This window comes from Typopeltis vanoorti, chromosome 6 (assembly GCF_054136105.1).
Source record: "Typopeltis vanoorti isolate ZY-2024b chromosome 6, IOZ_Tvanoo_1.0, whole genome shotgun sequence".
NCBI classification, from domain to species: domain Eukaryota; kingdom Metazoa; phylum Arthropoda; class Arachnida; order Uropygi; family Thelyphonidae; genus Typopeltis; species Typopeltis vanoorti.
Genome location: NC_143554.1, coordinates 4282911 through 4300134, shown reverse-complemented (window position 1 = coordinate 4300134; position 17224 = coordinate 4282911). Strand labels below are relative to the sequence as shown.

At 39.0% G+C, this 17224-nt stretch overlaps 1 protein-coding gene across 1 annotated transcript in view; it reads right to left on the bottom strand.

Moving 5' to 3' along the window:
- Positions 1-666: 666 nt before the first annotated feature.
- Positions 667-17224, bottom strand: part of LOC150105255 (corticotropin-releasing hormone receptor 1-like) — a 190978-nt gene continuing 174420 nt past the window's right edge. Inside the window, exons 10-11 of the mRNA XM_090394652.1 lie at positions 16566-16607; positions 667-7065 (exon numbers count right to left, since the gene is read on the bottom strand). Coding sequence (XP_090250778.1) covers positions 6787-7065; positions 16566-16607 — 321 coding nt within the window. The 3' untranslated portion in view covers positions 667-6786. The remainder of the gene's footprint in view (positions 7066-16565; positions 16608-17224) is intronic.

Below are 17224 nucleotides of genomic sequence, written 5' to 3'. Positions count from 1 at the left end.
TCTCTCACGTGATGTCCCTTCAGGTGTTCGACGTTTGCAATTTTTGTCCTGCTTCAATGCAAACTGCACGATTTACGCGACGTTTTTTTAAGCGTGTCGTTAAGTTGTCGAACAGTGTAGCAAGAAGGGGGGGAGGCGAGAATATCCGTACAAAAAATAAAGCGAATAAAAAAAATGAGGCAGCACTTTCAAGCCTGATTGTACGAATAGCATCGTAAGGATTTGGACTCAACAGTTCGCTGTTTTGCGAAAATATGTGTGCTAAAAGTAACATTCGGTTGATCGTTTTACTCATTAATCTGAAGAAATGAATTTAAAAGCTCGATTTTAAAGAGAAAATCCAAAGGTCACCACTTGACACCTTCGAAAATTGGGAAACGAACCCATTTCGTTTCCTGATTTGGTTTCATCTTTGCCGTTTCTTAGGTACACCGCCTGCCACATCAGGTTTTTGTTAGCGAAAAGCTCAGCGATGTCGAAAATCTTTAAACCAAACTTTAAGAATTATGGCGGGCGTGAATCTATTTCTTCCAGGAAGCAACGGGACGGTTGCTTCCAGGATTGTGTCGTCGGCCATTCAAAAATGAATGAGTGATAGCGAAAGAGATTTCTGACACTTTCAAACAGAATAAATAAATTTTATTTGACAACAGTGTGAATTTTACAACTGCTTGGAAACATTTAAAACTTGTCCGGCTCAGCGTCACGCGCTGCGTTTCAGTCCTCTTCCAGTTGCAGGAAATATACGCTTGCACATCGTGCGAAGACACACACGGACAACACTAATGAGCATTCGTTCTTTTGAAGTATTCGGTGGGGTTGGGAGAACCTCTTCTAGGAAGGTCGCATCACATCGATGAGACGCCACTCCGTACGGTGGATTCAGTGGGTTGTGCTAGAACACTGGGACGACAGACACACCTCACACAAAATTGTTTTCAAAATCTGTTAAAAGAGGATATTGGATTTTGTTATCTTGTCACCGGTTTGATGTTTGTATTTGAAAGTAATAATCGACGAGTTGTCCAAAGAACAGTCAGCATTCGCACTTGTAGTATCCTCCCCCCCCCCCCATATTGGAATGGGTCAGCGAACATTTTCAAAGAAATGATACGAAATGAAAAGCTATAATCTTTTAATTTAGTGGTTCTCAACGAGGGCATTATGTATATATATATATATATATATATATATCATTGTTAGATGTGAGGGTCAGAAGGCTTACACAAATGGTATCGTGTGTGTGTGTGTGTGTGTGTGTTGGGGGGGGGGATGAACGTATATAGCAATACAAACTTATTTGAATTCTTACATTTATCTCCTAGGAAAGAAGTTCTCAACTGAGAGGAAGGGGTATTAATGAGAGAAAATTTTAAAAAGGGAATTAACATTTCTAATTTCGTATCTAGAAAAAGAAAACAACTCTTCTACCCTTCACTGCGCTTTTTCGACAAAAATCGTTTGTGATTCCAGCAGCCTGAAAGCTCACATTTTGAGCGAAAGATCAAAATAAATATTATTTCTGAATTTTCTGTCGCCCTGGTTTATGTTAGTTGTCACCTTTTGTTTTTATTGCATTTATTTTGAAATTTAAATAAAAGTATTGATGTGACAGGTTTGAAGATAGTCCTGAGGTTTTTATGTTTATCGGAAATGGTAGAAGTTGTTGATGGACTATTCACATCGCACTCCGTTTCTGCAGAGGCCTCACACGATAATCCTGATTGCGATTACTGGAAGGCCATCATTACTGTTTCTAAACACCGAGTTGTTTGCATTGATTGGCTCCATTGGAAGCTTGGAAATACACTCTCGTACTGAGTATATTATGCATTGCTTTTAACTAATTAATTAGTAGTGTCAATATTTAATTGGTTCGTGCAAATTATAGTGCACGAAAAGCCGACATGAAATAATAGATCTTTGATAAATTAAGTATTGGGTTTGAATTCCAGTATTTCTGAATATCTTAACCTCAACTTCGGTTGTTGAAATTCAGCGTATCTCTTTGATTACGTTTTACATTATCGGATACCAAGGCAACTGATGAAGCCAGCGACCTCTATGTTCAAGTAGCCGAGTAGTGAAGCACTTCGCTCGCAAACGTTGTTTGCCTACCATTTGATAAAGGATTAAGAATATCATTTTCTGTTGAAGTTATTGTGTTCTGTTATAATTATGTTTGTAAATAACTGGATTGCAGTCACAAATCGTTCCCGACATTTGTATTATTAATTGATGTCGTAACTTTAATTAAAGACTAAAAATAAAGGAAAAAAAAAAACACGTCAGAAATTCACACAAAATACTTGTGCTGGATGGTCATGCATTCTCTATATCTCATCGCATCGAAAAAATCAACGATGGTACAAATTTACGGATGTTTTTTTTTTTTTTTTTTTTTTTGTTCGGATTCCACTGGATAAGATTGAAATGGAATTACAGTCAAGCCCGCAACAATCGGGTGTATGAATGTCTATCACTGCACTTTATATTTAAATGTATTCATACAGTATACACATAAAGTGTCTTCAAAATATAAAGATAAATAAATAAAATTATAATAAAATTTGCATTTATTGAGTGGTTTTTGCTCGACATCTAAAATCCCACTCGAGATGTAAATATTGCATTAGATGTTCTCTTTATACAAATATTCGTCTTTCGGCGGCCCTTGATACACAAGAGCGCGTCTGTCGCATATCTCCCACGGTAATAGGTCACATAGAAAGTAGAGGAGGAGATTAGGATTTTAACGTGTTTGCACCATATTTTTATCTTTTATTTATTTTTTAAAATAATCCTTTCATACATACAAGGCTATTGAAATCTCGTATTTCGGCTATTTAAAAAAAAACAACAAAACCGGCCTATTTCAGCTTAGGCTTTGCTATTGATGATACGGATTTCCAATTATTTATTCGAAATATTCAAAATTCAACCTTTTCTTACTTCAAACGCCGTTAGAATATCATTTAGTAGATTTATTACATTTCCTGGCAGAACAAGTTCATTCCTTGATTACGTTCGATACGCAGAAAGGGGTGGAAGATCGCGAGTGTTTGCGTTTCACCATATTTGCATTATGAGGGGCGTCTACAATAAGGGGTTAGCTGATTAAGCGATTTCTACTCGAATCAGTTGATGAAATAAAAGCCTCGGAACATTCAGCAGGCGATGACCTTTCGTTTTATTTGTTCGTGAAACTGATTTTTCCCACAATTCCTCTCCTTTGAGGCTTGCCAACGCCCTGTGGGATGTCCCAATATTCAGGGGTAGGTGAGAAGCGGTTTAGTTTTATCGCGCAGACCTCGAGAGAATATTAGGAAGAGCGCCTTGAAAAGGGTTGTTTGGATTAAAATATTTCAGAATTGTTTTTGAACAGAAGTTATTTTGAAGTGACATATTTAGTTACGGTTGACTGTTGCTGATCGGGGGGTGAGGGGGTCAGAGTTGCCGTAGGTTCATGTACAGTACGTACTGCAGTTTCCTTATGGCTACCTCGTTGAATCGTGCGACATTTCGGCCTGCGATGCGAGCGTCATTTTTTAAGAAAAGAATTCGAATGGGCCACCTAAAAGTCACATCGGCGAACAGTTCGGATGGGAGGCCATGAAAACGGTAAGACGATTTCAATCATTTCTTTTTGTTCAATCTTTGAAAACAAATCCTGTCAAAATGTGCATTGAACAGACAAGTGCTGAAAACTTCTTTACTTTTTTTTTTAAATGTTTCTGAGAAATTTTTGGATATTTTGTCGACTTGAACATTTCTGCAATGAAAGCGAGGCAGTTTTTAACATCTCGTTTCTGAAACTTTGAGGCAGTAATCGGGAGCTCTCTTCTTCGTCCTTTCTTTAATTATCAGTGGAGCCACTGGGTTATCACCTCTAATTTTTTTTTGGGGGGGGGAAGCTAGGCGATATGACTCAGCTCTAGCGGGAGAGGGGAAATGTAGAATTCTTCACAGGCTCAGAGCAAATTTACAGGCTGAACAATTTAGACCAAAAAAAGTCTTTAATTTTTTTTGGGGGGAGGGGGGGATATATGCATATTTGTTAATGTTTTGTTTTGAAGGAACGATTGTTTAAGTGAAAATGAACAACAACAAACAAATAAACAAATAAAACATTTTAAAAATAGAAAGGAATCACAAAGTGCTTCATCTCGACAGCACACATTTGGAGGGGCATCTCACAGCAGGAGGCGCAACCGACACCGTGCCTACTTCTATATCGAACTGTAATATAGTTCAGCATGCAAATGGCCTTCGTCCATTTTGTTTGCGTTTGAGGAAGTAAAATCCGACTTTCCGTTTGATCTTCACCCGAGACGAAATCAACTAATTCGCCTTCGTTTAAGATCTCCCCTCAACTAATCTTGCGTGAGATTCAGAGGCACGTGAATCCAACCGAAGAGCACACGTGGCGGCATCCTCGCTAATACGCTGTTGACATTTGTATTCACTTTTCACAAGACGGGAAAAGCGAATCCATTTTTCTCACATCGCATCTCAGTGTGCATTTACTACAATGAAGAGTTCGCGAATCTTACTCACTTTTTTGCCGCTTTTAATCCCGTAAATGAATAAAATGTTGCACTCTTAGTTATTGGGCTACTTAGTGGGTGACCGCGAGACTCGCCGCAATTCATTTTCCAAACTTCTCAAAAATATTTGGCGATTTCTAATGGATCGCTTTTGAAACTTCCTGGCAAATAGAATCGGCTCAAAAAAAAAAAAAAAATCTCTGCGGGTGGCTTCACTTAACAGCGATCAAACACGAAGTGCAAGAAGATGCGAAGTTAGTTCCAAGTCAGTAAAGGTGTCTGCGGTGTTGGAAAGAAAAAAAGCATCTCGCGCCCTGCTGCTCACCTCGAGACAGCATTTCAGCAGCGTCAATCAACGGCCATCGAAGCGAATAATTCAGAATTAATTGAAGCGGTGGTTTTTATATTTTGAATTTATTTCGCGGTGTCGCAAGATGCGCGCGCGGTTTCCTGCTGTCATTACGCGAGCGACACTCTAAAAGCACTTAACGACAAAGCGGCTCACTTATTCCGTCTGATCCAACCATCATCCGTGCATTCTCACGTCTTCGGATGTCTCCGGAGACGATTACGGATTCGTGTTTTGCGGTTGCACGGATTGCTTTGGGAACAGCGACGTGTCTCGAGTGAGCTTTTGCTGCTTACAAAAAGAATGAGCGACGAGGCTGTGGAAAAGCGAATGCAGCAAGTCCCACTTGCACGCAGAAGGCCCATCAGACGATACCCCGCGAAGTAAGAAGACAGACAGACAGGCTCGAGGATTTCCGTCTTATCGTTACGCTGAACTTTAGTTCGGTGAAGTCATTTGCAAACGATGCTTGTTTTCTTCCAATATTTCTTTCTTTTTTTTTTTTTTTTTTTTGTTCGTTCGTAGTCGAATCCATTCTCACGACCACGAAATTTCTTAGTCTCACACTTCGGTAATTTTCGCAGAATGCTCAGAACAGAGACGCTTTCAGGTACTGGCAGATCAGAACTCTCACTTAAATCTATCAGAGAGAGAGAAGAAAATAATCCGCCCCAGTGAAACTGAGATTAAGCCATCCTACTTCAACACTTCTGACATAAACTTTCAACTAAATTGTCGTTCTTAAGTGAATTTTAACCCTTTCTCAAAGGCCCCTTCTTAAACAAAAGGCCCTCTCAATAAGAAGCAGGCATCTGTTCAGCCCAAATGCGTCTTCATCCACACCACCAATGAATCATGCTGTTGTCCTCAGCACCGTCCATCCTTCTTGAAGCAGGATTGCTCATGTATAGGACTCAACGGAATGAATTCTTCCATCCGAATTGCCGTAATTCGGTGACTACACTTTGCTGACGGTCGTTTCGGAAAAGCCAACGATCTTCTTCAAGGCAGCATTGGAAATGATGTATGCACGAATGGGATGCGCCCGAATGTTGAAGGGATTCTGTCAATTTAAAGAGGAAGGAAGTTCGATCGAAAGTGCTCTCCTCACTAGACGACTGTCAATGATGAGAAATGCCGAAACTACGAGAGAAACGAACAAGTAATCCCCAATCGATGAACTGTACAAGCATTGGGGGTTATGGGATTTTGAATTTGATTAGTGGAAATGTGAACGGAAATGTGTTTTCATGAAGAGGTCACCTGACACGAAATGAGCTTCCGTTTGAATTTGCCAAATCAAAATGTTTTACCGCAATCCGTCAAAGACTAAGCCAATCCTTCCCCCTCTCTTGTGTCGGATCAGTAAGCCGAATATGATTATGAAGATGAGTTTTAGCGCGCGCGCGCGCACGCACACACACACACACACACACGCACATCTCGCAACTTAGTAACCATTTAAAAATGACCATTTTTTTCATCAAATTGATTGCTTGGAGTTTTTTTTCCCTCAAAAGTAACTTTTTTTTTCTTTTCTGGACACGTCTTTCTAAACGTTCGCTGATTCATTCCAAATAATTCGTCATATAAAATCGTGATTAATTTTTGTTTTGTTTTGAAACGTGCGATGGGGAAGTCTGATTACACATTTTGCACCTTTACAAAAGTAGCACCAGCAAAACGTTAGTGGATCCGATTCATTCAGTGCTGAAACTAACATCTATCCGGAGCAGCCTCCCACTTTCCGGGGCCCTTCATGTGACTGAGTCCCACTTTCTAAATGAACCTTAAAACAGAGAGAGGGAGAGCGAAGCCGGTTTCTCCCCGTAAATATATAAGCTCTGTCCTCTTGACTTCTGCGATGGATGGGCGGGGAGATGACCCCCGCTACACATCCGTGCCCGCACTGTGAAGGGTCCTTTGAGCGTTCATCAACCGCTGGGTTTTGCTCATCTGCCGAATTTCTCGCAGGGCCGTCAGGGATCTCTCGTGAGGGGACCACCGCGTCACGTTCGCATCAACGATGGACGAGTCGCAGTTGGAGACGAACGAACTCGAACACTGCGATGCCCGCGTGCTCATGCTTCGGCTCTTCCACGTGTAGCGGTGGTTGGGATTGCGCCGGAGGGCTGCTCGCAGGTAAGCGTTCCTCAAGACCGATTTCACCTGCGGAAGAAATGAACGGGTTAAAAAACATCCAAAGAAAACAATAAAATTATTTTCAAGTATTTGAAAGAGTGTTAAGCAAATAACTGCTCTGTTTCGATATTTTTAAGGGTCGTTTTCATTTCTAACACGTAAAACATTTTGTGTGTTCTGTGGCCAGTTTGTCTGTTTTGTGGGAAAAACAATCGGCCGTCTCTGCATCTGAGATGGTTTCTCGCATTCCAGAAGGGATTTTAACTCGTCTCTTTTCAACCATTAATATCTCAGTGCCCTCTTTTGTGGACACTCCTCACTAAGGCGCTCTTAGACGCTGCTGAACAGTGTCTCAAGGGGGGCCCCGCTCTTTCCTAAGACAAACTTTACAGTTGTTTATAGCTTCATGTATTGATCCATCTGTCCGTACATTGGAAACCGACAAGTATATCGGTGTTAGGAGGCCGGGAGTCGGACGAACCCTGCTGTAGCGACCAACCATACTCTTTTTCTACCGCCTGAGGTCTCCCGTAAGCAAGGTGTTCATCTCCCTCCTCAAATATGTTTTGTTGAATAGAAACATCGAAGTTTGTACCCCCAAACTTTGGTATTTACATTGGAAATGAAAAAAAACTTAAAATGAATTTAATTTATTACGAAAAAAAAAAGACAAGTTTCTATTCTCATTAGGGTTTTATAGAAAACGCGATATTCTTTGAAGATGGGACTTTAAGAGGCACGTGCTTCTTCAGTTGCTGAAATTATATTTCGAAGAAAGAGGGTTACTTTTATAAATTTCGTCGGTCCCCAAATAGCATTTCTTTGTGTTATTTAACCTTTGGTTCGCCGACGGTACTGAGTGGGCTCTGAAAAAAAAAGAACAAATAAAAGATTTTAAAAATATTTTTAAAGCAGTTGAACGGATGAAAAGAAGCGGCGGAGAGATTAAGGACGCAGCGGGGATTCTCAAGCGGAATTCGATAACACTTAAGGAGTTGCAAAACCACGATTGCACCAAATTTCCAGAACGTCACCGAGAAGAAGAACTGCGCTGTTTGCATCCATCCAAACAAACGGAAGTCGATGAACAGGATTCTTCTTAGAATTGCTTAATGAATTGGACTCGTGCACGCAGGACAGAAACATCGACCACCCTCCTTGCATTGAGGTCGCTTTCCGGTTTGTTGTTAGATTTGAAGACTTCTTTAGAAATTACTTCAACGGCGAACCGACAAGTTCACCTCGCCTTTAATTCGCTCGAAAGACAATTTTTATTTCTTTGTTGTTGTTTTCTTTATTGAAACGGCATCGACAGATGAGAAGTTCGTCCGTAAGGGAATCGTTAAGACATCTTCAATGCACCTTCTTTCACTTTCAATAGCCGGAGAAGATATAAAGGAAATCGTAAAGATTATTGGAAGATAATCAAGCATTCCCTCACCCCCATACTACAACCGTCGTGTGTGTGTGTGGGGGGGGGGGAGGAACTTAAACCAACTAAATAAGACTTCCGAATGGATTTCTCTTTTTAACTAACATTTGACACTTTTTAAAAACACTTCTTTTCATTTCCTCTTTTTATCTTTGCAGTATTTATTTATTTTTTTCCTGGTGTACCGCACAACAGAGTTTCCGATTGTCATCGAAACGCTGTCATCATCGTTTACGGAAGTCTAAAGAAAAAGCTAATCAATGCACACGAGGAGAAAGGATCGGACTCTAGCGTAGAATCCCCCTGGTGAAAGGCGAAGAGGGATTTTTTGAACAGAATTTTGATCAAATTACAAAATAATCGAAAATTAAAAACATGACGTTACTCTATAAGGGGTCTAAAGGGGTCTCCGTTTAACACTGGTCAGTACTCTCCTCAGGGTGTTTACTCGTTGACCTCCCAAACTTTATTCTGCTGAAATAATTCTTTCTTCGTGGCGAACTGCGAGAGGAGCTTGTCCGTCCTCCTCATCCGTTCCTTGGGCTAACATGACGCACTCGTGACGCGACGCAAATCCAGCACAACACACGACCAAGTAGCAACAGGGCATTTTAACTTCCTGGATGCGTCATTTCGCTGTGAACTTCACGCGACATTGCGTTGCATTACATCCATCTCAATCCTGCTTCAAAAACGAGACCTCCAGAGCCAGAGAGATCATCTCGGTCTACAAGTTCTGGTTTCTTCGCAAATTCAACTCTACCTTTGTGTGAAAAGTCTCTCCCTATAACGATATTTCTGAAGCTTTCGATACTGCATCAGTCTCAGCTGTTCTGCGCCACCCTCCCTCCCTCCCTCCAAGGACTCATCGCGGGAGTACACTCCACTCATTCCGCCACACACATCTCACCGTTATATCTACTACTTCCTTCTCAAACTACACGCAACTACCATCAACGCCATCTACCGCCCATTACTACCAAGAGTATTTTTGTCTGTAAACTGCGTGTGCGATGACCGATTTGTCTGCTACGCCAGATGAAAAACCTCCGTGTTGAGATCGACTAACTCACCTTCAATTGATAAAGTCCACATAAAGATTCCATGTTTAACGACGGGAATCGAACCGAGGTCTTTTTCATTAATAATGAAGCTTTATACAATTCTAACAGTTCAACGGTTTCGAGGTCCCAGTTGATGAAAAAAAAGCTTAGTTCAGGGTTTCCCAAACTGTGTTCAGCGGAAGATGAATAAATGTTCCGCGAGAAGTTCTCCTGGAATTCACACATTTTAGTTTTCTAAGCATTTTTCATGAATAAATATTTTATAGTAAAAATATTCTGAGAATAATAATATTCGTGAATATGTCGAAAAGCTCAGACCCAGAACGCCTAATAACATTTGTGTATCGTTAATTTGCACACATCAAAACCTATCGACATTCGGGAAAGAGAACACCGCTGTTTATGACCGGTGATAAAAATTGCCTGCAAGCGGATTATAATAATGGGTGGCACATCCTCTGTTCTCAAAACTGAAGGAAATGCATCTGTGTATGAAATATCAGTGACCAAGCGGCATATTTTTAAACATGGAAATATTCATGAATTTATCATTAATTTTCACACATCGAAATCTTTCAACAATTGGGAAAGGGAATACCGCCGTTTATGACCGATCATAAAAATTGCCTGCAAGCCGATTACAACAATGGGCGGCGTATCCTCTGTTTTCTCAAAACTGAAAGAAATAACATCTGCGTTGCAAATGTTAGTGACCAATCAGCAAGGAAGTATAAAGAAAATTTTTCCACTAAAATTGAAGATCAAGGCAGTCTGTATCCGGTTCTCAAATCTAGTAATACTGAATACTTTCTTCGCAAGTTCGTATTGTAGGGTGAAAGTTTCGAAACGGTAGTGCCGTGATTTTTTAAAAGTAATAGGAATACAGATTTAAATTCTAATATGAATAAGAGACAAGGGACTTTGTTTAATTTTGGTAGTAAGAAATCTCTTGTCGAAGGTGTTTGTGACAGAACAGATAGTGATTCAACCACCTCCAGCCTACAAAGCGATCTGCAGGATGTACAAAAGGAGGGGAAAACTACCAACACACAGGAGAAAAAGTCTGCATTCACTCGTAAGTACTTAGAATAAATATATTATAAATTTATATAAAAATTTATATAATATAAATATATATTATATAATTTATATAAAATTTATATAATATATATATATATATATTATATTTATAAATATATTATTATAAATATATTTGATGATCTGAATGCGATATGTTAATGAAAATCAGCACAAATCAATTTAATGAGGTTGGCCTGAGGAAACCACCACATGCTACAAGATTTCATTAGTCCAGTGATTGATAACTAATTTAAACGTACTTTTATATTTGTCAACATGTCACACCGTATACACAAGTGTACTAATACTCTTTATGATTATGCTGTAATTAATTATTAATATTGTAATGTATTAATAATTCTTAATTAATACATTACAAAATCACCAAGGTGTTCTGTCAAAATTTCAGGAATCGTCAAGCGTTCCATCGTAGGAAAAGTTTGGGAAACGCTGGTGAATACAATACACGAGTCGTTGCAAAAATATGCCTGACAAGAAAGGAATTGTCGCGACCGCCTTGTCAGTCCAACGACTAACGTTCAGCCAAAAGAATTCGATGGATTGAAAGGAAGAAGGTTTGCGTAAACTGAATATTTGAACAAATCTTCCCGGAAATCAGGTAAATAAAGTTCTAAGCAACGAAACAGTTAGTTGCACGTAACAATCACAGATGGCGCCATCGCTGCCATGTGTAATTTTTTGCATATTTTTCGTTTATTTGAGAAATTCACGTTTGAGCGTTAGGAATGTGGTCAACACTTTTGAAAATGGTGCATACTGAACTACAAATAAAATACAAAACAACATCGGGGGGGGGGGGGGCTTAGTTGACGTCTAGAAGGCGAAGAATCTTCATGCGGGCCTTTTTCAGTGACGGCAAGTTAGCCGCTTTCATACGGAGGTAGCCGTGTTTCCTCTCGGAAATTCGGATTTTTCTGTCAGCAGGCCACCGGCCAAAAGAAGACGCGTACTTTATGCAGACATGCGCAATACGCTCCCTTCATCGCGTGAGCTGTTTTGGCCCTGAGTGAAAACGAGCGAAGTCGAACCGAATCAAGAAATCTCAGGAGAGAAAAAGGAAAGCACGTGGTCCGAAATTACTGTGATTGTGGTGGATACGTTTGTTCTTCTTTCTTTCTTTTAGTAATTGTTTATTGAACACTTCATTAGGGTACTTCATTCTGGAGAAGGAGCTTTCATTCGTGGGAAGTTGGAGTGACTGCGGTGTATTTAAACCACTAAGCATTCTGGATATCAGCGAAGCCGTCGATGAGATTTCTCCCCCTGTTTTAAGGGGGGTGAGCTCAAGTCCACTAACCTGATTTAATGAAAAGCTTGCGAATGGAAAACTTCCTACGAGTGGAAAGAGGATAAAATAGCGGCGTTGCATAAGGGGATGGCATCGCCTCATGCGATGGACGCATCGAACCGGAGACCATTTTTAATTATTTTTGATTTTGGAGGAACGGGTAAGAGCTCGTACACAGGCTCGGAACAAATCCAAGGTGATGTACGCAGATGCGATTACCCTCACACGTCACCTTGGATTTGTCAGGGGAACGATTTTGTTTTAGTAATCTGTTTGCGCCAGGTTAGTGGAGCGGATTGAGAATTGGCAGCCTGAGAGATATCGAAGGGTATTTTATAGGGAGGCACTATCAGGGAAAAGGAAGGTTATCAGTAGGGTTCCGTACCAGGATAATTACCGTTCAGTCGTTTTTGTCATTGGACAGCAAGGAGATACGCAGCTAATTATTAATAAAGGCTTTATCGGTAAGAGATGGGTTCCGATCCTCTTCAGGAAGTTCTCAACAAGCTGTAAATGAACAATAAGCAGATGTAGAGAGAGTGAAGCATAGGCAGCGATAAAATTCCTTCTCTTACGAAAAATATAATCCTTAAGGATTGATTTATATAAATACAAGGACGATGTTCTGTGAATGATATCGGTTAAGCTAGTGTCACCTGGATGTCAATTGTGGTAATAGGATTACGCATAGTGTGGCGTTATAAATCCACTCTCTTCGAAGCTAGATTAAGCTTTTGTGAAGAGAGTAAGAATAATGTTCACTCTTTCGGTGTATAGGTGCACGTGTTTTCTACAACATGATTTTTTTTATTACATAAAAAATTATGAACTGCCTCAAAATGATCAGTTAGATTCAAACCAGTTATAAATGAATTTATTAAAATGATCAAATATGCAGACAGCAAATCGCCATCTCACAAAAGAGCTGCTGTGAAAAAGACACACTGGATAACAGATGAACGAAAGAGTGTGACGAGGACAAAAGAAAAGCTCTCTCATAAGCGTAGGAAGATTCGCTTCAATCCAATGTTTGAACTACTTGAATAAAAAATTCGAACACGATTTTTTCCCTTTAAGCGTTTAGCAGAAAAATTCTGCTAAACGCTTAAAGGGAAAAAGAAAGCACGCAAAAGAGAATTCTCTCTCTCTCTCTCTCAACAAAATTACTTTCTTGTGTGAACGGGAGTTGGTTAACATGATGATTGGTAACATAAAGCGGGAAAAACGTGAATTCCCAGAGGGTAATGACGTCATCGATGTACTTCACGAAACGAACAACACTTGACGTACACTGTAACAGTCGTGATTTTCATCCCACAGAGGGATAAGTCCACCTTTCGTGGATTAAGAATTCCATGAATTCCAATTTACACGCAGAAATGAAGATGAGTGTAATAATCGGATTAAAAAAATGGAACGTGACCATATAAATATCGAAAAACTAAATACTGTATTATCATCAAACATAACTTAAAGTTCTTTACACAAATCGCCATTGCAGCTCTTGAACAGGAAAAATTCATAGAACACTTAAAGACTGCCTCACTTATTTCGCTATTTAAAGGAGGGAACAGAAATGAAATCAAAAATTACACACCAATATCTATACCAGTTGCGGCCGGTGAAAATTTTAAGTGGGGGTGCTGCATATACAAAAAAAAAAAAAAAAAAATTCCCTAATCAGTAACGAATTTATTAATAAATAAATTTACATATTAAAAATTGTTTTATTAAAAATATTTCATCCTCACCACGAACAAACACTAATAATAAAAGTTTCGTATCAATAGCAATGACAAGCACAAACGAATATCGGCGTTAGATCGCAGTGCATTTGCTTCGTGTAACGATAATTGAAAAAATATAATTCTTTTCATATTTTCAACGGTGACACTCGTCATAATTCAGCCTTGTATCTATAATAAATAAATAAAAAGCGCTAGTGGAGTTCCATAAAACGGTCTGTAGTGGAATAAATAAAGGAATGCACACAGAAGCCGTTTTTCTTGCTATATCTAAGGCGTTCTGCTGTGTTTATCATGACTTCCTACTATGAAAATGGCCAGATAACGCATTAGAGGAGGAGCTGCTAAAGACTGGTTCAAATGCTATTTGAATGACAGAAAACATGTACGGCACATTCAATAGCGCAACAAAAACAATAAAATACGGAGTCCTGCAAGGTTCGGTGCTAGGACCCACCCTCTTTTTAATGTATGTTAATGATCTGTGTAAATACAAACTTTTCGGCAAAATGATATCGTTCGCTGATGACACGGCATTAGTATATGCCGAAACGACCCTTGAGGATCTAGAAAATCGGATTAGCCATGATATGTTAAAACTAAATAAGTGGATTAGAAATAATGGTCTCGAAATTAATACCGATAAAACGAGATACTTCATGTTAACAGATAAGCTAGATCATAATATAACCAGAAAATGGCATAAAACGAAATGGAGTGACATCCAAAATTGTAATTGTAGCTTAACCAAAAAAAAAAAACCGTCAAGTATTTGGGCCTCCATATCGATAGCAATTTGAAATGAAACTCCCACATCACATTTTTAACGAATAAGTTGAGGTTCATAATTAACAGAATATATTACGTTCAAAAATTTGTAAATGCAGCATTCTTAAGATGTTTATACTATTCCTGGGTAAATTCCTCGCAGCAATATGGCATCACCTGTTGGGGAGGAGATGACTACAACGATCTGCTTCCTTTGATACGAATACAAAACTGAATAATTAGAGCCATTACCACTACTCACTTCGCGCATTCAACCAACGATCTGTTTGTCATTCATAATATTCTACCATTTCAGAAACTTTATCTCTATGGTTGTCTATTATACGTAAGAAGAAAGAACGTTGCAAGTGTTTCGGTATTATCATGTAGACTAGGGGGATTACGCTGCGGCCGAAACATGCTGGCGGTACCCAAGGCGAAGAAAGAAACTTTTCATAAATCCTTCGAATCCCTGGCGACAAGCAGCTACAATAAACTCCCAAATGAAATCAAATCGATAACCTCAGAATATGCATTCAGAAAAAGATTGAAGAACTACCTCATGGGACGAAATAACGAGGACCTTTATTTTAAACGTATATTATAAGAGATCTCTAAGACTTACTTCTCAAGTCCAATTATGAGACTAATAAATTATAACTAAGTATTTACTATGCTACGCGAGCAATCATGGATAAAGGCACTCGATTTTGCAGTGACTGGATCGAGCTAATTTAATTTAGCTCGATACGTGTTTTATGGTTACGCACATAAAAAATTGTAAAAACTCACTGACTTATTTTAAACATTTGTAGACTATAAAAACTATCTGATAATGTATTTTACCCTATTTATATATACAAGGAAAATATTTTCATTTGTCTGTGACAAAATAATCAGCCAAAAATAAATGCAAAAACCAACAGAAAATATAATAGCAATACTTGAATTGTATATTTATAAATGTTATGCGATGAGAATAATAAACTTGTTACGGTCACTGAATAATAATAATAAAAAAACTTGTTGTCTTTCTGTTGGAAGCGATAAGAGGGAGGTAATTCGTCGTTTTTAATTTAATAACTCGACGAATTGCCAGTTAGGTAATTCGTCGAGTGTCGACTGTTTGTCGGCGAGGAAATCATTCTTAGGCCGTGTGTTGCTTCATTCAGATATACGAACAACGTCCGATTGATTTCTTTTTTCAGACATTTTGTTCACTGTTTGCATCTCTCTGAAGAACGGAACCGAAATGTTGTATGCAAAGTTCGTGGATCATCCAAACTGAGTAGATCTGTTCCAGTGAAATTGCTTGTTAAGCTGTCTGCAATGTTTTTTCTGTATGGTCGAGTCCGGTTTGCGTTGCAGAGGTCTGTTGCTCGTATTTGTGCAGCGGAGGGCACTGGTGCTTGTGTCGGGGTCCATATGGATGGCGAAAGACTCGGTCTGATGAGCTGCCTTCCTTGACAGTTCATCAGATTTAGCTAAGAAGGTATCGAGGAAGGCAGCTGAATGGATTTAAATTGATGATGCAAATGGTGACGAATCACCACGAGGGATCCGTGTCAGATTTATCACTCTTACATTTTATATATTCTTTTCCTTAAGATTGTTTTTAATCTTATGCTTTGTGCCCATGCAATAAATTAAATAAGTACGAGTTAACGATGTTTGTGCAGTGATGTTCAACACATCGGTGTGTTTCGATATGTTCAAGATTTTCGCAACATTTCATTCATGAAGATCTCACACAAAGATCGACTACGAAGTTCGATCTTTGTGTGATATTAAGAAGAGAAAGTCTCATATTCCCGCCTTAATACCGCACCATATACAGGAGGTTTCAAAAAGAATGACCCGATTTCAAATAATTATATTTAATAACGAAAATGTGGTACAAAATAAATTACCAAGTATGAAGTGAGGCCTAAAGTTGCACTCGCCACAATTACAAATGCTGAAGTCACATTCATTTGTGGTTCGCGGTTGCAGAAATATATCTGCAACCGCGAACATTCTTTTTGGAACACCCTGTAATTCCTGATATAAGAAAATAAAGTTTTATTTAGTTAAAAGCAATTTTCTATTAATACAAATTAATAGTAATAATAACAAAGGACTTTGCTTACCTCTGTGTTTAAAAAGCAGTGAAGCACCGAAACGAAGATACCCTGAAAAAAAAAATGGAAAAAAAAAGAAGAATAGTTATAAGAAACACTGAAATTAAAACTAAACTTGTTCGGGTCAAAATGAACTTGTTACGAAGGTCACAATCGCAATCCAAAATTAAATTCTCGCGAACGCATTTTCAAAGTGACGTGCTGGAGGTGGTTCACTTGCCTGTGGTTCACTTTTGCGAATGTTGACTTCATTTTTAAAATGTTTTGTTTATTTCGTGAAATAAAAAACATGCTGCGTGGTTATAAACAAAAACGGAACTTTGTATTTTAATTCGGACTTTTCACACGTGTGAGAATCTGAATTTCCAGGTTTGCTGGGCACGTTCTACGATAATTCAAGCGATGATGCTGCAGTCGTGTGTGTTAAAACTCGAAAAGTCTGTCAAAAGCGTTCGTCTTAGAGTTTGATATCCGCTTGCAACCTTGAGAGCAACAACCACGCTGTGTGTGTGTGTGTGTGTGTGTGTGTGTGTGTGTGTGTGTTGGAGTTTTTGCACTTGGAGAGCGGATGACTTATTTGTGATGTGCAGTCTACCCTGCGACAAACTTATAAAACTCATCATATTAGTAACCAAGTTTCTTACGGTTGATTTTACGAAGTTCAATTT